At 45.8% G+C, this 18,884-nt stretch overlaps 2 protein-coding genes across 4 annotated transcripts in view; one reads left to right on the top strand and one right to left on the bottom strand.

The window, feature by feature from the left end:
• Positions 1–3,335, top strand: part of NKAP (NFKB activating protein) — an 18,084-nt gene extending 14,749 nt beyond the window's left edge. The window contains exon 9 of the mRNA XM_001914804.5: positions 307–3,335. Within this exon, the coding sequence (XP_001914839.2) occupies positions 307–481 (175 nt within the window). The 3' untranslated portion in view covers positions 482–3,335. The remainder of the gene's footprint in view (positions 1–306) is intronic.
• AKAP14 (A-kinase anchoring protein 14) lies at positions 3,331–18,884 on the bottom strand. 3 transcript variants are annotated; one of them, XM_070258326.1, is made up of 6 exons: positions 18,758–18,884; positions 12,003–12,169; positions 11,822–11,913; positions 7,149–7,328; positions 4,045–4,097; positions 3,331–3,499 (listed from the first exon to the last, which is right to left on the bottom strand). In XM_070258326.1, the coding sequence occupies exons 2-6, from the start codon at positions 12,157–12,159 to the stop codon at positions 3,415–3,417; spliced, it is 567 nt and encodes a 188-aa protein (XP_070114427.1). In that variant the 5' UTR covers positions 12,160–12,169; positions 18,758–18,884; the 3' UTR covers positions 3,331–3,414. The 3 variants fall into 3 exon arrangements, with proteins under 3 accessions (XP_070114427.1, XP_005614597.1, XP_014584628.1); XM_005614540.4 differs by lacking the exon at positions 18,758–18,884 and adding an exon at positions 17,959–18,107; XM_014729142.3 differs by lacking the exon at positions 18,758–18,884 and adding an exon at positions 15,300–15,401.

Raw genomic sequence — 18,884 nt, 5'->3', positions numbered from 1 at the left:
GACCATTTCTCTTTGTTTTACTGGAAACAACAGAACTAGACTTATGCCCTTAGTATTTGAAATTAATAACATTCACCATGTTGACAGAACCTCAGAGATCATTATTTGAATACTAGAAATGAATAAAAAATGAATAAAGGACACATCAGCAGATGAAACGAATGATCTTTTGAAAATCTAACCCATTATAAAAAGTTTCTGCTTGTCAGTTTTTTAAATAGACTACTCTGTATTAAGAAAGGATTAGTGAGGAAGTGTATGAGAATAATTACTGAGAAATTAAGCCAAAAATAAAATTATCTCCAGGCATCGCCGAATGGAGGCTGTGCGACTGCGGAAAGAGAACCAGATCTACAGTGCTGACGAGAAGAGAGCCCTCGCATCCTTTAACCAAGAAGAGAGACGAAAGAGAGAAAACAAGATTCTGGCCAGTTTTCGAGAGATGGTATACAGGAAAACTAAAGGGAAAGATGACAAATAAGGATTTTCTGATTGTTCAGCAGACATTTTTAACAACAGGAAAGGAAGTCTTGGTTCCATATATACGTACAAAAGGATTATGATGATCTGAAAAAGCTTTACAGTGCTACTGTGCCTTCTATTTAATTTTTTCAGTCCTTCAATAAAAAGCTGCTCATTGATGTAACTTGAGCAAGTTCTTCGGGTTATTTTGGATTGACCAATATGAATTTCTGGTTTATAAATCCAAATTGTGAATGCAATCCTACTATATTGGGGGAGTGGCATTGAGAGAAAGTGTCAGTGAGATGTGAGAAACCGAACTCTCGCACCGTGCGACCAGGCTCCTATCAGCTCTACGTGATGCCCGCCCCCCAACCCCACCCCAGCCGAACTTGTGGCAAATTATCATTCCTCTACGCTGAATGTGTTATAAATGGACTTGACAGAAACATACAGGAGGCCGCTTTTGTTAACAAAATGAAGGCATTGCTGAAAAAAGTTAATCTGGAATTTGAAGATTGGCTTGTATCGTATATAGTCTGCCCTGGAAATAATGTGTTTTGGTTTTAGTCCCTACCTCCATCCCAAAACCAACAAACAAACCAAAAAGCAAACTAACCCACGGACTCACTGAATTGAAAATGTGAATGTTAGTTTTTAAAATTCTTAATGGGTTACTTAAAAATGGTTCCTTGAAATTACAAAATATTGGAAAGTCTACTGTTGTGCCAATGTAAGTACGTTATTCCCATCTAAGCTGTGCTTAGATCATGTTTGCATACTAGAAATGAATGGGAGTCAACTGTGACCAGAAGTTTAATAGGGAAAAATATAATGAACCATTATTTTAACTTAGCTGTTTTATAAAGATGAAGCTAAAATGATATTAAACATTTTTAAGTCTGTCCTTTATGTAATAAGCAGATTTCGTTTTAAACATTGTTAAACCTTTTGGTTTATTTTTTGCATCTATCATTCAGTTTAACTTTGTATAGAACCCCCTCACTTTATCACTTTTTTATGGCTACTGTTGACTTTTACGTTTTGAAGAAATGGAGAATTCTGGGACTCCGAGATTATGGTCTTCTTCCTTCCCTTATTTTGTTCAGTTTTAGTTGTTAGGCCACAAGAGTGAAGGGGGCGGGGACAGTGGAAGTTTTGGCTGTTTTTGTTAAGGTGGTTTTGAATTGCATTGTTATCACGTGCCCAGGATAAATTTAAATCACCTGTGTGATGAGGAAATTCTGACTCTCCTGTTATAAAATACCCTCTCTCCTTATAATAGTTTAAGGTGGTTTTTTTCAAAGTTTTAAAATAAGGCAGTCATATTTTAAGTATAGATCAAGAGTTTTACTATTTAACATATGTTCTAGGAAAATGTCTACCTTTAATCCACAACTAATTAAACAGCCAATTGGCATGTAGCGACATTTATGACCCCTGAATTCAAAGTAATTTCTATTTCTCATCATTGCTGCCTCCCCTAATAAATCTGTTGTTTCCAAACGTTAAAAAGAAACTAGGTCCCGAATTTGAGAGTCATAATCCATCTACTTCCCTGTGTAATAAAACCTAAATTTATAATCCCCATTGAAAAATGCTGTTCTCTAAGAACATTATTTTTTGTTACTGATTCCTAAACTAGAGACTGAATGAATTTCTTCTCTCGTTTTCAGTAGGCAAGGTAGTTTAAATGCAACAATTTTGTGATAAATGAATATTGTGGATTTTCATTGTGTTCTCCTGTCTCCTCCACAGAGTAGATGCTCAACAAACGCTTGTTGAGTAAATGGAAGAAAATATATTAATTTATCTCAGAACTTTACCATTTCCTTCGTCAGGGTTTGTTCCGGAAAGATCTGCCAAAGAACAGCTTCAGTAGCGTATTCTTTGGGAAAGAGGAGGGAAGAATAGAAGGGCTAGAAGTATTTTCTTTTCAGCTCATGAGAGTTACTGCTTCCAACTGTGTTTAGTCACCTGAGCCATGGGTCAAACAGGAGGGCTGTTGTATTTGAAATATATGTTTTATTCTCCGAGGAGACTTATCTAGTTTCCCACGTCCTTTGCCTGTTGCTCTGCTAAGATTTCCCCTCCTTTTTTATTTATTGCACAAATGTTGAAAAGAGAAGACAGAAAAAATTACCCACAGTCTTAGCGTGTCGATTGTCTTTAGTATTCTGTGTTCCCTTCCAGTGCTTGTCTCCGTAAAGACACATTCTGACCTACCTGTAGGTAATCACTTGTAACGTAATTTTGTCTTTGCTGTTTTGAAACTTTGCAACCAGGCAAGACAGCCTCACAGGGATGGTAGGAACAAGTGATGATCTGGTGTGAGGATGGGAAGAAGACAAGAACTAAGTGAGGGTGGTGATTGAACCCGTGCCTGTTTCATTGCCCCCAGTCCTCAAGCTGCCCTGCTGCCATCCAGTTGTGATGCTGTGTTGTGGCAGGCAGCATGCTCGGTCTCAGCGTTTACTGTATTGTTTAACAGTGAGGCTTAACTTGCAATTAATGAAGGGGTCTGTGAGTAGGGAAACCTTCAGACTGCTATATTATGAGCTGTAGAACTGTTGTCATTTTTCTGTCCCTCGGTTACGCGCATAAAGAGGTGCATCTGGGCTGGAGAATTAGGCTCAAATGGGGGAGCAAGCAGCTGAGTACCAACCTCAGTTTGGTCTGACAGGTGAATTTTAGCAACTCTCTAAACTCAGCTTCTGTGCCTGTAAGACTCTGAGTGATGCAGATAGTGATGGAAGAAACTTTACAAAAAGAGGGAACAACTCACTGCTTACTCTGCTAACGTGATGGCAGTTGCTAAATGGAAAACGAATGAATGCATAAGTTTATTATTCAATAAATATTCTGTGGTTTGATGTGCAGTATCGTATTTTTAATACATTCCGATTAGAAATACAATCCTAAAACATTCTGTAAGCACCAGACACAATTGAATTAGAGACCAGTTGACTCTATTACAATATTTTTGGCTTCAACCATGTCCCTTACCCATTTTTCTCGAGGGCGATTCGTGCCTGGTCTGCAGAGGAAGAAAAACAAACACATCAAAAGCTTTTAAAATGAAACAAAACATTGAGCCAGAGATTGATTCCTGTTTTTCTCTTACATTCCTAGTGAGCAAAAAGCCTTTTGGGGTGGGGGTGGGGGGGTGCGAAGGTTTTCTCTGTCTATTCCTTAGGCCCAATCAATAAAAGGATTAATGAGCTCTTAAGTAAAGATTCTTGAAGAGAGCTGCTATACAGATGAAAAGGATTATTATACATGAGTTATTTCCATGTGATTGTGAAGTTTCCCATAGAAATAATAGACATGACCCACTTTGCCCAACTATAGTCCAGCAACTAATCCTCAAGTTTCTGATGACTGAAAAACAAAACACTAAAAAGAAAAATTTCTTGAATGATGGCAGAATCCTACTTTTAGCCCATCCTAATGGGGTAGGTGGTCCAAAAAGGAGAAGTGACCATTATGGCAATTATCTGTGGCTATAGCCTGCTGGGTTCCTGCAGTGTCATGACCTTTTTTCCACCACCCTTTTAAAATAAGTCTCCAAGTGTTCATTACCTGTGAACTAGTGATTGGCCCTCAAAGACATAAGAGACATCAATAGGTGCATCCTAAGAGAGAAACAGGACAACTGTCAGCCTAGAGCAATCATAGCAACTCATAATTCCTTCTGTCCCTATACTTGTCCATATGTATATTCTTAAGTTTCTAGAATTCATTTTCTTTATGATTTGGGAGTCTATAGGTATTAGTTCTTTGTCACTTCAAACCTCTGTTCCCCAACAGATCTTCTTGGCAACAGATAACCTTAAGAATCTCCACGATATTAGAAACAAGACCGGAAAGGCTTATGCTCCTCATTAATAGGAGCGTAAGTCATTTCCCTTTACGTGTTCCAGTTGATAGTACCTACTTGACCTCTTAGGAAAGGCATAAGAATGAAATAAAAGAGGTAACAAGGTTCAAAAACTTTTTTTTTTTTTTTGCTGAGGAAGATTCACCCTGAGCTAACATCCCTTGCCAGTCTTCCTCTTCTTTTTTCTTTTTCATGTGGGCTGCCGCTACAGCATGGCCACCAACAGACGAGTGGTGTAGGTCGGTGTCTGGGATCCGAACCCAGGCCACCAAAGTGGAGCGTGCTGAACTTAACCACTAGGCAACCAGGGCTAGCCCAAAAAATTTTTAAAGCAGCATAAAAATGTAGGTTGTAGGGGCCGGCCCGGTGGTGCAGTGGTTAAGTGCGCACATTCCGCTTCTGTGGCCTGGGGCTTGCTCGTTCGGATCCCAGGTGCAGACATGGCACCATTTGGCAGGCCATGCTGTGGTAGGCGTCCCACATATAAAGTAGAGGAAGATGGGCACGGATGTTAGCTCAGGGCCAGTCTTCCTCAGCAAAAAGAGGAGGATTGGCAGCAGATGTTAGCTCAGGGCTAATCTTCCTCACAAAAAAAAATGTAGGTTGTAATATTGTCTCAGTGGCCCCCACACATTCACCGCTCCAAAATTATACTTGGAATTCTGAGCAAGAGCCTGTCTCCCAAGCCCTTTCTCTGTATGGTCTCCGGTCATGGTCTTGCTTACCTCCACAGCCTTACTTTCTGATCTCTAACCTTACTGGTTAGCAAGACAGCTGATGGTGGGATATATGACCAGGAAAAGTGAGAGCTCCACATATTTTATCTCTTTAGATTACTCCAGGTTCCAAACTTTCTGAAAAGATAAGTTTGTACTAGGGTAGGATGAATACAGGACATAGTTGGTTCACTGTGTGGGCATATATAAAGCCTTAGAGTCAGGCAGAGCCTCAGATAACTCCTGTGGAAGGATGGAAGGCAGAGGACAAATAACATTTGTATGTCTGCTATGTTCTAGGCATTATGCTTGGTACCATCCCTGGCCTCTGAGAACCCTAATCCTGCATTCATGGATGTTATTTTGACTCCTTTCACACCAGCTATCGATGTATTTCATCTTCACCGTCTACCTAGAGGCTACAAGCAGTCATTCCTTCAAGAATTTATTGAGTGCCTACTATTTGCCAGGTCTTGTTTTACAGCAAGGCAAAAATCCCTGCCTTCGTGGAGTAGACAGTCTGGTAGAGGGAGCAGACAGCGAGATAATATAGAGGCTATCAGAAGATGATAAAGTATTATGGAGAAAGCAAATGCATGGTGGGTGTGATAGAAAGTGCCATGTAGGAGGTAAGAGAGCAGGCCATGCACATAGCTAGGGGAGAGTGTTCCAGTCAGAGAGAACAGCAAGTGCAAAGGCCCTGAGGCAGACTCTGCCAGGATTATTAAAGAGCACCAAGAACAGAGCTGCCGGAGCAGAGTAGGTGAGGGAGGAAGAATAGTAGGAAGCAGAAATAGCAAGGGACCAGATCACACAAGGCTTTGTGGGCCCTCACTAGTCAAAATGTAGTTTCTGGACCTGCAGCATCAGCATCACCTGGGAGCTTCGTAGTAAGGCAGAATCTCAAACCCCACTCCAGACCTGCTGAATCAGAACCTTCCTTTTAACAAGATCCCCAAGTAATGTGCATGCACTTTGAAGTTTGGGAAGTACGCTTTAAACAGAGGAGTGACATAAATTCATTTTACATTTTACAAGGCTCACTCTGGCTGGCTGCTATATTGAAAAGACACATGATGAGGGCAGGGGTGGAAGCAGAGAGACTTGTTAGAAGGCTACTGAAATAATTTTTTTTTTTTTAGAGATTGGCACCTGAGCTAACATCTGTTGCCAATCTTCCTTTTTTTCCTTCTTCCTCTTTTTCTTCTCCCTAAAGCCCCCCATCACATAGTTGTACATTCTAGTTGTAGGTGCCTCTGGTTGTGGCATGTGGGACACCGCCTCAGTGTGGCTTGATGAGCCGTGCCATGTCGCGCCCAGGATCCGAACCAGTGAAACCCCGGGCCACTGAAACGGAGTGCGTGAACTTAACCACTTGGCCACAGGCCCAGTCCCCTGAAATAATCTTGATGAGAGATGACGGTGTCTTGGACCAGGGTGGTAGAAGTAGAACAGTAAGAAATTGTTGGATTCAGGACCTAGTTTTGAAGGTAGGGCCAACAGGATTTCCGATTGGATCGGATGAGGGATGCAAGAGAGTCGAGAGTGACACCAAGGATTCTGGCCATCAGGTGAGATGAGGAGGACTGCAGGGAGGTCGGGCTGGGAAGGGCAAATCAGAAGTTCAGTTTTGGATACAAGAAGTGAGATGTGTATTAAACATCCAAGTGGCAGAGGTCTGGGCTGGAGATAGATTTGGGAATCATAAGCTGGAGGTAGCGCTTAAAGCTAGGAGACTGGATAAGATCATCAGGGAAGTGAATACAGAGAAGAGGTCCAAGGCCTGAGTTTTGGGACATTCCAAGATGAAGAGGTTGGTGGGAGGAGGAGAAAGTAGTAGAGAATGAGAAGGAATGGTCAGTGAGGGAGGAGGAAAACCAGGAGAGTATGTTGTTCTGGAAGACAAATGGAATGCTTCACGGAGGAGGGAGTGATGAGCTTTGGCACGTGTGCAGCTGGGCCGAGCAAGATGAGGAGAGAAATATGACTATTAAGTTGTACACAAAGGGGTCATCGGTGACCTTGACAAGAGAAGTCTCCATTCTCATTGGTCGCATCTAAGGGAGCAGGGCAGAAGAGGGAGAGCTTACCGGAGGCTTGTTCTTGTTGATCTTGATGGTGAAGCGGGCGGCGACACTGACTTGTAGGAGGGGTTTCTGAGCAGTTGGGGCGCTCCAGCGTACACAGTAGATGTAGTGGAAGCTGTGAATCAAGTCTCGCCTCTCTCTAAAATCTGTGTAGTGCACCCAGCGCGGCTGACACTCCCAAGTCTGTTTTGCAGAAAGAAGAACAAGCACACAGAGAAAGAAAAGCACACTTCTGTTCACATCCTCTAGATAAAGGCAGCGCACAACAGTAGGCATCACAGCCCTGCTTCTGGAGTCCATTTCTAACATTTTTGATTGGAATTCAAAGTAGAGTCAACTCTTAGATATCTGCATGGCGGAGGAGAGTAAAGGTGGAGCTGAAATGAAACGAGGGAATACCGCGAACATCACTTGAGATGGGGCTTTGGGATGCTGAGGCGCCTGCTCAGATGCCTCTGTGTACATCCACACCGCACACACGTACACACTGACCTCCTTCCACACCCTTACTTGGGAGGCAAGTTTGGTTAATTGGAAAATAACTAGAAAGTGATTTGAACCTGTGTTCTGCTCACTGCACTCTGGGAGACCCGAAGGTGGGACTAGAAAGTAAGGAGGCTGATTTCACAAGCTGGTTTTGAAAATCAGGCTCACTTCATTGCAGCCATAGGTGGCATGTAAAGAAAACAAGGTCAGAAAAGGAATGAGGCAGGCAACAGGATCATCCAGATCCCTGTCTACACCCTCAGAGAAGCTTCCCCTCCAAAACACGATCTTCCTAATGCCTACGGCCCACAGAAGTCATGGTGCATCCCTGACTCTTAGCACGGACCTTGGATGCTCTAGGTATTGAATGAGTTCAATTCAGCTGAGGCCCCCCGAGCTGGCTCCTGGCGCACGGGAAGCTTCTGAATCCAAAAAGCCTCTGAATCAAGATGGAGGTGCCCAGAAGGAAGGCAGTGGGGCCGTCTAATGATCCCAGGGATTGGGGAGGGAGTGTGAGCGGAGACGGTAAAAAGGCTTCAGGCCCTCCTTAAAAAAAAATAGTAGGCTGTCCTTCTGCCTCAGCTTACTTTATTTCAAACTTGCACCCAGTCGGTTGTTTTAGTCAGCCAGAGACGAGCACCAGACTCCAGATTCCTTGAGATTAGGGATTGTGTCTTCTTACCTAGATCATTATTCCTTTTAACGAAAGAGGCCGACAGGAAACCCCTTGAGGCCCATTGGAGCATGCCCTTTTTTTCCAACCTTTCTATATTACTCGATATACTTTTTCAGCCCTAATATTTAGTCTGTCACAGAATCACAGACTGTAGCATTGGAATGGTCCCTAGAGACCATCTAAGGAAGTCCCTCACTTTGTATATGAGGATACTGGGGCCTATGGGAAGGGACAGTTCAAACAACAGCTGGGGCTAGGACCCAGGACCCCGGAGCAGCCAGCTCAGCGTGCTCTCCACCCCGCTGGAGGCCTCAATTCTAAGATTTCCTTCTTCTCAACTTGGCTCCTTAGCGTTTCTTTTTCCTTTTGTGAACTAAGACAGCCTTAGACACATTAAATTCAACTATCTCCATCAGGCCAATCTCTTCCCATTTTTATCACCGCGCGGGCAACCACCTTTTCTGTAGCTCCAGTGAGTGTGCGTTATCCTTGTGTTTTGTGATTTTTACGTTACATTGCTTCATATACTCGCTTCCAGGAAACAGTATCTCATTGTGCTACTCTACTGTGGATGGCTTAGCCAATTACATATTATTGGATGCTCAAAATCAACAGGCCCCTGGAAGTATATGCGCAAAACTGTTATCAATGGTAAGTGACCTTTGAGGGAGTAGAACTGGGTATTGTGGGGATGGAAGGGGAACTTTCATTTTCTGCGTTGTGTCTTTTTGCTCACTGGGTTTTTTTTAATAATGATGTCTTATTTTATTATTATAAAAATAATTTTATCTGTGTGTTAGGCATTGAGGATTTTCCAGTTTTTCTCTTATAAAGAACTTATTTGTATATTCTTCTTGCCGGATTGTGTTCCTGAAGAGAAGAAACCTATTACTGTGCCCACTGGCAATGTATAAGTGTTCCTATTCCCTCCCCACAAACACACAGGCCTTCTGACACCAGGTTTAATCATTCTTATTCACATTGCAATACCTTAAAATATTTTGAATTTGCATTTTTCATTGATAGTAAAACTCTGTATTATTTTTGTCATCAAAAAGTACCTCTCCTACTATGGTGGAAAAAATATATCAGACAGACCTATGGTCAAAACTTTACTTTGCTGCTTAATCAGAAAGACTTTGGACAAATTGTCCAACCTCTCTGAGCCTCAAGGTTCCTCATCTGTAAAATGGGTGCACTGATTTTACACACACACACACACACACACACACAGGTTTGTTGTGAGGATTAAATGAGATAATGCATGTGAAGTGCTTAGCAGTGCCATCCTCTGGTGTACGGTGGAAATCTGCAATAAGCTTGAGAAAGTTCTCCATGAGAAATGCCTGGCACGGGGCTGTCCCCGTGGCCGAGTGGTTAAGTTCGCGCGCTCCGCTGCAGGCGGCCCAGTGTTTCATTGGTTCGAATCCTGGGCGCGGACATGGCACTGCTCATCAAGCCACGCTGAGGCAGCGTCCCACATGCCACAACTAGAAGGACCCACAACAAAGAATATACAACTATGTACTGGGGGGCTTTGGGGAGAAAAAGGAAAAAAATTTTAAAAATCTTTAAAAAATAAAAAAAAGAAATGCCTGGCACTTAAGTGGTCCACTCACTTCTAGGGCTCGCCGCATTAGTGGCGCTAGGTCCAGGGTGATTTATGTCGGCAGTTATATAGAGCTTTTAGCTTTTCAGTCACCTTCTACTTTCTGATCATTTCTATCCACACGACAGCCCTACAAAGTAGGTCAGACAAATACTTTGACCTAGCTTTTCATCTGTGAAGAAATAATGGTATGAAGAGACTAAATCTGTTCATGTATTCAACATATATTTTTAGAGCATCTGCTGCGTACCTGACCTTTCTAGGGGCTGGGGACAGAGCAAGGAACAAAAGTCTCCGCCCCAGATGTTAGCTCAGGGACAGTCTTCTTCAGCAAAAGAGGAGGATTGGCAGCAGATGTTAGCTCAGGGCTGATCTTGCTCTAAATAATAATAATAATAATAATAATAAAAACAAACCAAAATCAAAACAAAACGAAAAACAAAAAAATACAAAAGTCTCTGCCCTCATGGACCATATGATCTGGTTGAAGAAGGAAGGCAATAGGGTAATGAAGTAAAATCTAGTATCTTAGGTACAGCTAAGTACTGAGAGAAAAATAAATCAGAGAAGGAGAGAGGGTTGCAATTTTAGATGAGGTGGCAGGGAAAGACCTCAGTGAGCAGGTGGCATCTTAACAAAGACCTGGAGAGAAGTAAGACATGAACCATGATAATAGGTCTCAGGGGAGAGAGTTCCAAGCAGAAGGAACAGCTAGTGCAAAGGCCCTGAGGTGGGAGCATGCCTGGCAATTGAACAGCAAGGAGGTAATGTGGCCGGAGTGAGCAAGGTGAAGGAGAAAAGGTAGTAGGTGATAGAGTCTGAGCAGCAAGTAGGGAGGGAGGAGGGGACTCAGATCATGTGGGGCCCTGTAGGCCATTGTCAGGACTTACTTTTGCCTTTTGCTCAAAATAACCAGTAAGATTTGCATGGGAACATTTTCCTCCTTGTTCTGTGTCCCATTCCAGTCTGATTCATAAACCCTGGGTACAGCAGGCAGGGGCTTTTGTCCAAACCCAAATGGAAGTATGCTCCAGAGCAACAAGGCCCAATAGTAACTAGTACTTTGCCCCATTCATCTGCGTTATGCTCTAGATACCTCTTGTAATGGGAATGGTGAGTTGTGCCCACTAGAGCACAGAGAGAGGATATAGAGCCAGAAATCCCTGACCTTCCCTTGTTCCCACCTGATCAGGCTTCCTAGGGCCTAGGAAAGTGCCCTTGGGGCTGTAGGCCTTGATGGGCTGGCCAGAGGAACAGAGACAGAGGTGGGGGGATCTGCCTCCACCAGTTTCAACTGGTCTCTGTTCCATGGAAGTACAATGAGAAGGGATTTCAAGCCATTCTTCTTTATCCACCCTACCAGTTATTCAAAACATCCCAAGGCCCTCTCCCCAGAGCTGCCAGGATAAGCCACACAGATGGGTCAGAGGCAGGCACAGGAGGAAAAGAAAGAGGAGTTCATCATCATGTACATCTTAGTATGCGGGCAGTACCTTCCAGTGCTAAGTCAAAGACTTTGGATCTAGCCACATCCCTCTGTTTATATGAACATTCACATGTTGGTGATGGAGAACTCCTGTTTTGCAGGAGCAGCTCCCTGCCTAGACCACTAGGCCCCCCATTTAATGCAGCAACATGGGAAAATTGCTTAACTTGGAATATCAGAATTTCCTAGGGAAATATAAAGTCAGAATGATACAACATTGAGAAATACGATTGTACTTTTCACCGTCAAAGACTATCCCATCTTGATTTTGGAACCCAGATGAAGACAATGTTTACTTACTCTAGTCACCTTTTGGTATCATCTCCTAGGGTTCCTAGACTTGAAACTTTTCATCCAAGAAGAGCCTTTTTATTGTTTTTCACCCTTGTGTGCCAAACTGGAGCGGTCAACAAACTTACCGAAACGAATTCCGCAATTTGTCTCCGCCCCCTTTCTGCTGTGAATTCACCATGTGTGATCCACTTGATGTTTTTGATGGGGTAATCAGTGTCTGCAAACAAGTTGTGAATGTGTCAGTTGCCTGGCCGTGTGGCATTACGTAATGAGACAATCCTTTAGGCGTCTAAACAGGATTACTACCTTCCACAGTCTTAACAGCAGCAGCGATGGCCTTCGTAACTAAAGCTAGCGCGAGTTCAGTCACCTTGCTTTTGTCTTCTCTAGCTGGCACCTGTCTTGTAGGACTTTTCTTCACATCCTCTATTTCCTGAAATCTGACTCTTTTTTTTGGTTTCATTTTCTTTTGCCTGGAAAAAGAAACTCAGTAAGTTGCCTTTAACTTGTGCACGTGTGCGTGTGTACGCCCTCGTACGAGTACAGAATATCTCTTGAAAAATCACAAGACAGGAAACTGTTGTTGCCCCTATGGGGGCGATGAGGAGTTGGGGTGGGAGTGAGGCCTCACGGTTTAGCCTTTGTGCCTAGCTGCTAAGATCTACTTTTCCTGAAAACCAGGAATTTTCCGATTCTCATGACCATGAAGACTTCAATCAAGATCCAGTAGAATGAGTTCTAACTTCTGGAGTCTAACGACATTGACTACTAGTTGAGGCTTTAATAGTATCTCATACCCCAGTCCCTGCTTTAGGTGACGGACGGCACGTGGCTCTTTAAGGATAAAGTGAATTCAAATGATTATCGGCAATACAGCATAGGAGGGGTTGGTTTTTCAGTTTTTTCTCTTGGATTTTTCAAGTATATGACTATATTATCCATCAGAAACTATTATTTTTTACTGCACCTTTTTCTGAAATGTAGAAGTACTAGCTTTGGTTAACACTTCCAGAAAAATGTTAAGTGAAAGTGGAGATAATGAGCATCCTTCTTTTGTGTCTGACGTCAATGGGCATGCTTTCTGGTGTTACTCCATTAAGTATGATGCTGGTTTATGCCTTAAGATTTGTCACGTCAAGAAAATATTTGTCGGGGGGCCACCTGGTGGCGCAGCAGTTAAGTTCGCACTTTCCGCTTCGCTGGCCCGGGGTTCGCCTGCTCAGATCCCATGTGTGGACCTACGCACTGCTTGTCAAGCCATGCTGTGGCAGGCGTCCCACATATAAAGTAGAGGAAGATGGGCACGGATGTTAGCTCAGGGCCAGTCTTCCTCAGCAAAAAGAGGAGGACTGGCAGCAGATGTTAGCTCAGGGCTAATCTTCCTCAAAAAAATAAATAAATAATTTTAAAAATGAAAAAAAAGATATTTGTCTGCTCCTATTTTAGTAAGATGTTTATCACAAATGATAGCTAAAATTTTCCAAGTGCCTTTAACATCTATTGAGATTGTGAAAATTAGAGTTATCAGGGTTGTGAACAAGGGTTCATCACACAGCTAGGAGCCTTCTGCACATTTTCCATCTTTTTTACATTGTTTCCCTTGAATCTTGGATTCTCTTTCCCTGCTATACTTAAGTCTCTTCACTTGTGAGGAATCACTTACTTCTAGCACAGTTATAAATCTCTTGCGGGCAATCCTTGCATTGAGGGTGCTGTGTGAAAGTAGCTATCTCTTGCCAAAGGGACCTATTTATTTTCCTATAACTAGCAACTCCCCATTTTGAGGTGTTTAATGTGCCTCGTTGCATTTAACTTCTGCACAGCCCTATGGGATCATCCACTGGATGCCTTCCATTTGCCCTTCCAGATCCCCTCTCTCCCATCTCCCCTGCTCTCTGCCCTGGAAGGCTGACCTGACTGGACCGCATCAGTGGCTCTCCCATGCCTTCAGGCTTCCAGGAGGTTTCACACAATGGGAAGACCAGGCTGAAGGGAGGAGAGTGAGGTCGAGGTATATATTCCCCACGGGGCTCTCTCCCTACAGGGTCACCTGTGGCTGGCTGCGTGAAGAAGGCCCCTGCTTCTCCCAGGGCAGCCCTCTCACAACTTGGCAGTCTGGTAAGGGTAACCATTCTCTCCCCTCGGCCCTGTGGCCCCACCGTTGCTAGACCCGGGGAGCTGCACTTGCCCTTGTTCCCCTACTGTCTGCCCACACCTTTGTAAATATTCCCTTTACTTAACCCTTCTCTACCTATGCTAATTTTCATAAACCAACAGTTCCCTGCTGGGACCCTGAGTCATAAAGAGAGGGACTCTTGTGATCACGTGAAACGAGGAAGCCAAGCTCACACCCAGACTGTCCGGCTCCACAGCCCCTGCTCTTAACTACACTGCTCTCCTCCCTTCAAAAGTCACAAAGGATCGTGGTGCCCTGTTCTCACATTCCCATCTGGAGTCCAGAATGTGCTTGCTCTTTCTGTGAGCCTCTTTCAAGAAGGTTCACCCTTGGGGGCCACCAGTGGCGCAGCGGTTAAGTGCGCACCTTCCACTTCAGTGGCCTGGGGTTTGCCAGTTCAGACCCCAGGTGTGGACATGGCACCGCCTGGCAAGCCATGCCGTGGCAGGCGTCCCACATATAAAGTAGAGGAAGATGGGCACGGATGTTAGCTCAGGGCCAGTCTTCCTCAGCAAAAAAGAGGAAGATTGGCAGATGTTAGCTCAGGGCTGATCTTCCTCAAAAACAAAAGAGAAGGTTCACCTTTTGTTCCCTTTCTCTCGACATCATTGTTGGTCCCAGGGTGTGGTGGGTGTTGCCCAAGGCAACCTAGTTCCCATGGCGTCAGTCCAGGAATGGTTTGAAAGCCTTTAAACATTCCGGCGATAGTGCTGACTTGTGTTCATTTGGGTCTTCATATCAGCACTTTAAGCTCAGTTTGCCCTGCCTCAGTTCCCTGTTGCTGCACCCGGGGCCGGGGGCAGGGTCATCTGCTGGGCAAATGGAATCTTCCCAGGCTGTCCTTGACCCTAGAGAACTGGCTCCCCCCAGCCCAAGGGCCATGCCAATTTGGCCAAAGCAATTTGCTATAAACTCTGTAATTAAAGACAACAACAGAGTTTTTTAGTAAATTGGTAAATTCAGTAGGCTATGGTGAGTTAACCACACAGCAACTTGATCCTTCAGAAAATGGCCCATTGGGTGACTTGGCTTTCACCAAACTGCCTATTGATGAATTGATTGGAAGCTAAATCTGTGACCTCCAACAGCAAGCAAATGAGGTGGGAGCTTTATCCATGCAAGGACCTCCAGAGGACTTCCCTGGGAGAGCCCTGTGCTCCACCAGGAGAGGGGACGTGGGGAGCAAGGCTCAGGAAGCAGCTCAGGTCTTATCCTCACATATCCCCGGGGACAAATCACTCTTTGTCCTCCCTCCGACTGGCCTCTTAGTTCTTTTTCTCCCCTTCCCTTCCTAATGAGAGGCCAGATGGGCAGAATGGGTGGGAAGGGTCCGGGGTGTGGTGAAGTTTGGGGTCTCGGTGATGAATGGGGAGAACCACTGTAGGTCCTTTTTGTGGAGCCCTCCCACCCTTAACAACCCCCGATACCTGACTGATCAGATCCTTGTTTGGAGCTGTAGTAGCCAGGGGAAGCCTCAGAGTCTTTCGGCAGCTCTTCCCCAGATTCCCAGACGGAATGTTTACAAGCGCTGCCAGGGCAACACCAGTTTCAACCAATGGGGAGCAAAGCCCAAATATTTCTGACTTCTGTTAGTGACGGAGAGGGATAGTCGGTCATGACAACAATCTGACCTCATTAACAGGACCACCTGTGGTGTCCATACTCAGCTTCTTTCCAGCAAGAGGTGAGCTTGCGGGGCCGTGCCAGGAGGAATAGTAATAATAAAGTTGCAGCTGATGTGTATGGGGTCCTTATTATGTGCCAGTCACTGTGTGAAGGGCTCAGTGTGTGTCCAGTCATTTACTCCTCACAACAGCCCCCTGAGGCAGGTATTCCTATTTTCATTACAGCTGAACAAAGTGAAGCACAGAGAGTGTTAAGTAAGTTGCCTCAAACTCAAACCCAGAGCTGTCTGACCCCGTTGACTGAGCTTTTTACTTATTTATTGCCAAATTCTGAGGTTAGGACCTCCCTTCTGTGCTTGATTGTTCTCCAAGATGTCTTTTATGAATCAAGGATGATCTTATACTATAATGGTTATCAGCACAGACTCAGGAACAATTTACTTAACATTTATGTTTCCTTGTCTATAAAATGGGAATCATGCCTACAGAATAGGTTTTTTTATGAGGACCAAATCAGAAAACTCATGTAAAGACTGAAAACAGCGCCTGATACATCATAAACTCTATAATGGTTAGATATTATTTCTGGTATTATTATTAATTGTAGTATAAATAGTGTTCTTTTAAATGGTGAAATCAAAAGTTGCTGGCCTTACATTAGGACCCAGTTTTATTTTATTAACTTTATTAATCTATGAAGAGCCTAAGTCTCAGAACTCCTGCCCTTAAACACTGTGCTTTGTATCTGGAGTGGGTGGTTTCTCACCCTGAGACAATTGGTTTCAATGCCACCAAAGACAAGACAGTGCTTTGCTAAGTGTCCTCTTTATCCAGGGTGAAATGCTGAGCTCGCTGCCTGGAAGACACCACATGCATCCAGGTCCCGCACACAGAGCCTGCGCTGAGATGGTGGAATGAGGGAGGGGAAGCGGATTGGGAAGGGAGAAGGGTGGAAGGGAGCGAGGCTTCGTCGGAGGGACAGAGACTCTGATCATAGACAGCGGGTTTGAAATCCCTGCTGTGCCACATAATGGCTTTGTGACTTTAGGCAGGTTGTTTCACCTCTCTGAGCTTCATGTGTACAATGGGGATCTTAAGAGGAGTCACTTCATAAGACTGGTAAGAAGATGAAATGAGGCGATTCATGTAGAGCACTCAGAACAAGGACAGGCACACTCTACGTGCTCAATAAACATTAGCTCCAGGATCATGATGGGGAAGAGACTAACTGCAACAGACAGAATCAAAAAGAAGAGTGGGCTGGCCCCGTGGCCAAGTGGTTAAGTTCGCGCGCTCCGCTGCAGATGGCCCAATGTTTCGTTGGTTTGAATCCTGGGGGTGGACATGGCACTGCTCATCAAACCACGCTGAGGCAGCGTCCCACATGCCACAACTAGAAGGACCCACAACAAAGAATATACAACTATGTACTGGGGGTTTTGGGGAGAAAAAGGAAAAAAATAAAATCTGAAAAAAAAAAGAAGAGGAGTCAGAAAGAGCCCGCCACCTCCCCAATGGGGACAACAGGGGCAGGTGTGTCTTGAGCTCCCACTGTTTAGGCCCAATACCCAGCAGCCAAGCCAGGAGGAGGACTTGTGTGTCATTGGTGAGCACGCAGGCTCCAGAGCTACATATACTAGTGATGATGATGACTGGCTTCAGGTCTGATGCACAGCCTTGCCCTTCTCCTGGGTTCCCCGGGGGAGAGTCGGGGAAGCTGGAAGCAGTAGGCCCACAGTAGCTGCATTCCAAAAAGGCAGAGCTCCAACTTGGTTTGTGTCAAGCTTTTGTGGGCAAGGGCAGCAAGACCTCTGCTAAGAAGCCCTGGGGCCACTGGTGAGAGGCCTGGGGTGAGGACCTGCCTGGGAGGGCGGGCGGTGGGATTCTTAATTGTGCGGGGGAGGGAGACATGCAGGCAAGCGATGAGAAACTCCTTGTAGGCAAAATGTTTCCCTGGGGGGAGCCAGGAGAGATTTCCCAGCAGATTAGAAAGGCTCTTCTTTGAAAGAGGAGCTTAAACTCTGGGGGCCAGAACTTTACCTCCTCCCCCCCAGCCAAGCCCCTCATTGAAGCGACAAATTCTGGCCTGGGGGCTGTCCAGATTGAGAGGCCTTTTGAACCCTCAGGCAGTACTGAAGGCAGGTTCTTCCAAACCGCGCCCTGCTTGGATGCTTCCGCTCTCCCCGGGGCAGGGAAGCGTGGAGAAGTGGCTTGGAAGCCCGGAGATGGAGGGAAGCTAGGAGAGGAGCAGGTGGGGTCGGGGAGGAGGAGCTGGCCAGAGGCTCTCCAGGCCCAGCCCCTCCTTGCTTAGGAAAGGAAGAGACTGGGCAGGCTGGGAAGCCCCCAGCCCAGGTCCCCCCTTGCCGGCCCCCGCCCCGCCCCGCCCCGCCTGGAGCCTCCCCCAGCGGCGGGGCGCCGCCTCCCGAAGCCCAAGCCCTCGCTCGTGGCCGAGCCGGGTCACCTGCAAGGCGTGGAGCCTGTGCTCAGAGACGCGCCGCCGCGGAAGTCGGGGACCCTTCAGGAGCAGGCCGAGGACGCCTCGGTCGCCGAGGACGCAGGAGAGGCCACCGGGAGGGGGCATCGCGTCTGCCCGCTCCCCGGGAGACCGAGGGGCGGGCTATGTGACGGGCCCCGCGCCGCCCGCCTGGGGGCTGGACCGACCGCCGCGGGAGGCAGGCGGGCGCCTCACTCGCCCCGCCGGTGGGAAGTGGGGGCGAATTTGTAGCAAGGATATGGTGCTCACTAGGGACAACTGCATTGGAGACCCATACCGGTCTCCACCCTGTTCGCTTCTTCCTAAATTGAGGACAATCGGGGATGAGGCCCCGGGGGCAGGGGTGGTTGACGTCACAGCACAAGGAAGACCGGCCAGAGCTAAAGTTGAGGGCCCTCTCTTCAGGACTCCACACCCTGGGCCTTGAATTATATCCTTTACCCTCTGTGTCCCTTCAGTCTGGTTCATTCCCTCTCAGTTTCTGCCCTCTTCACCCCTTGTACCCTTATGTTTACCTGTCACCCCCTTCCCTTAGTTATCTTATTCTTTCCCCCTCTTTCCTCCCTTCTCTTGCCTCCTCTCTGCCTATGCCTCGCAAGACTGTCCGCTCTCAGTGATGAAGCTCTGGCTAAATGCTGACATTCTCTTTTCAGGGGAACCCAGTCAGCCAGCACATGTGTTGAAGTATCTGCAAAGTGCACAGGTGGCGGGCACTGTGGGGAAGTGAAGCTGAGTAAGACAAGGTTCCCACCCTCAATGCACTTACCGGCCAGCTGGGAAGATAAGGGGTGCTCACCGGAAAAGATAACTAGCAAGTCAAATGTAGCAAGGCCCCTTCTCCAACAGTAAAGGCCACAAACCCTGAGTACTGTGCTGGTCAGTCCCAGATGGAC

Source organism: Equus caballus, chromosome X (assembly GCF_041296265.1).
Source record: "Equus caballus isolate H_3958 breed thoroughbred chromosome X, TB-T2T, whole genome shotgun sequence".
NCBI classification, from domain to species: Eukaryota; Metazoa; Chordata; class Mammalia; order Perissodactyla; family Equidae; genus Equus; species Equus caballus.
The sequence above is the reverse complement of the archived record's forward strand: the minus strand, read 5'-3'. Positions and strand labels throughout refer to the sequence as shown.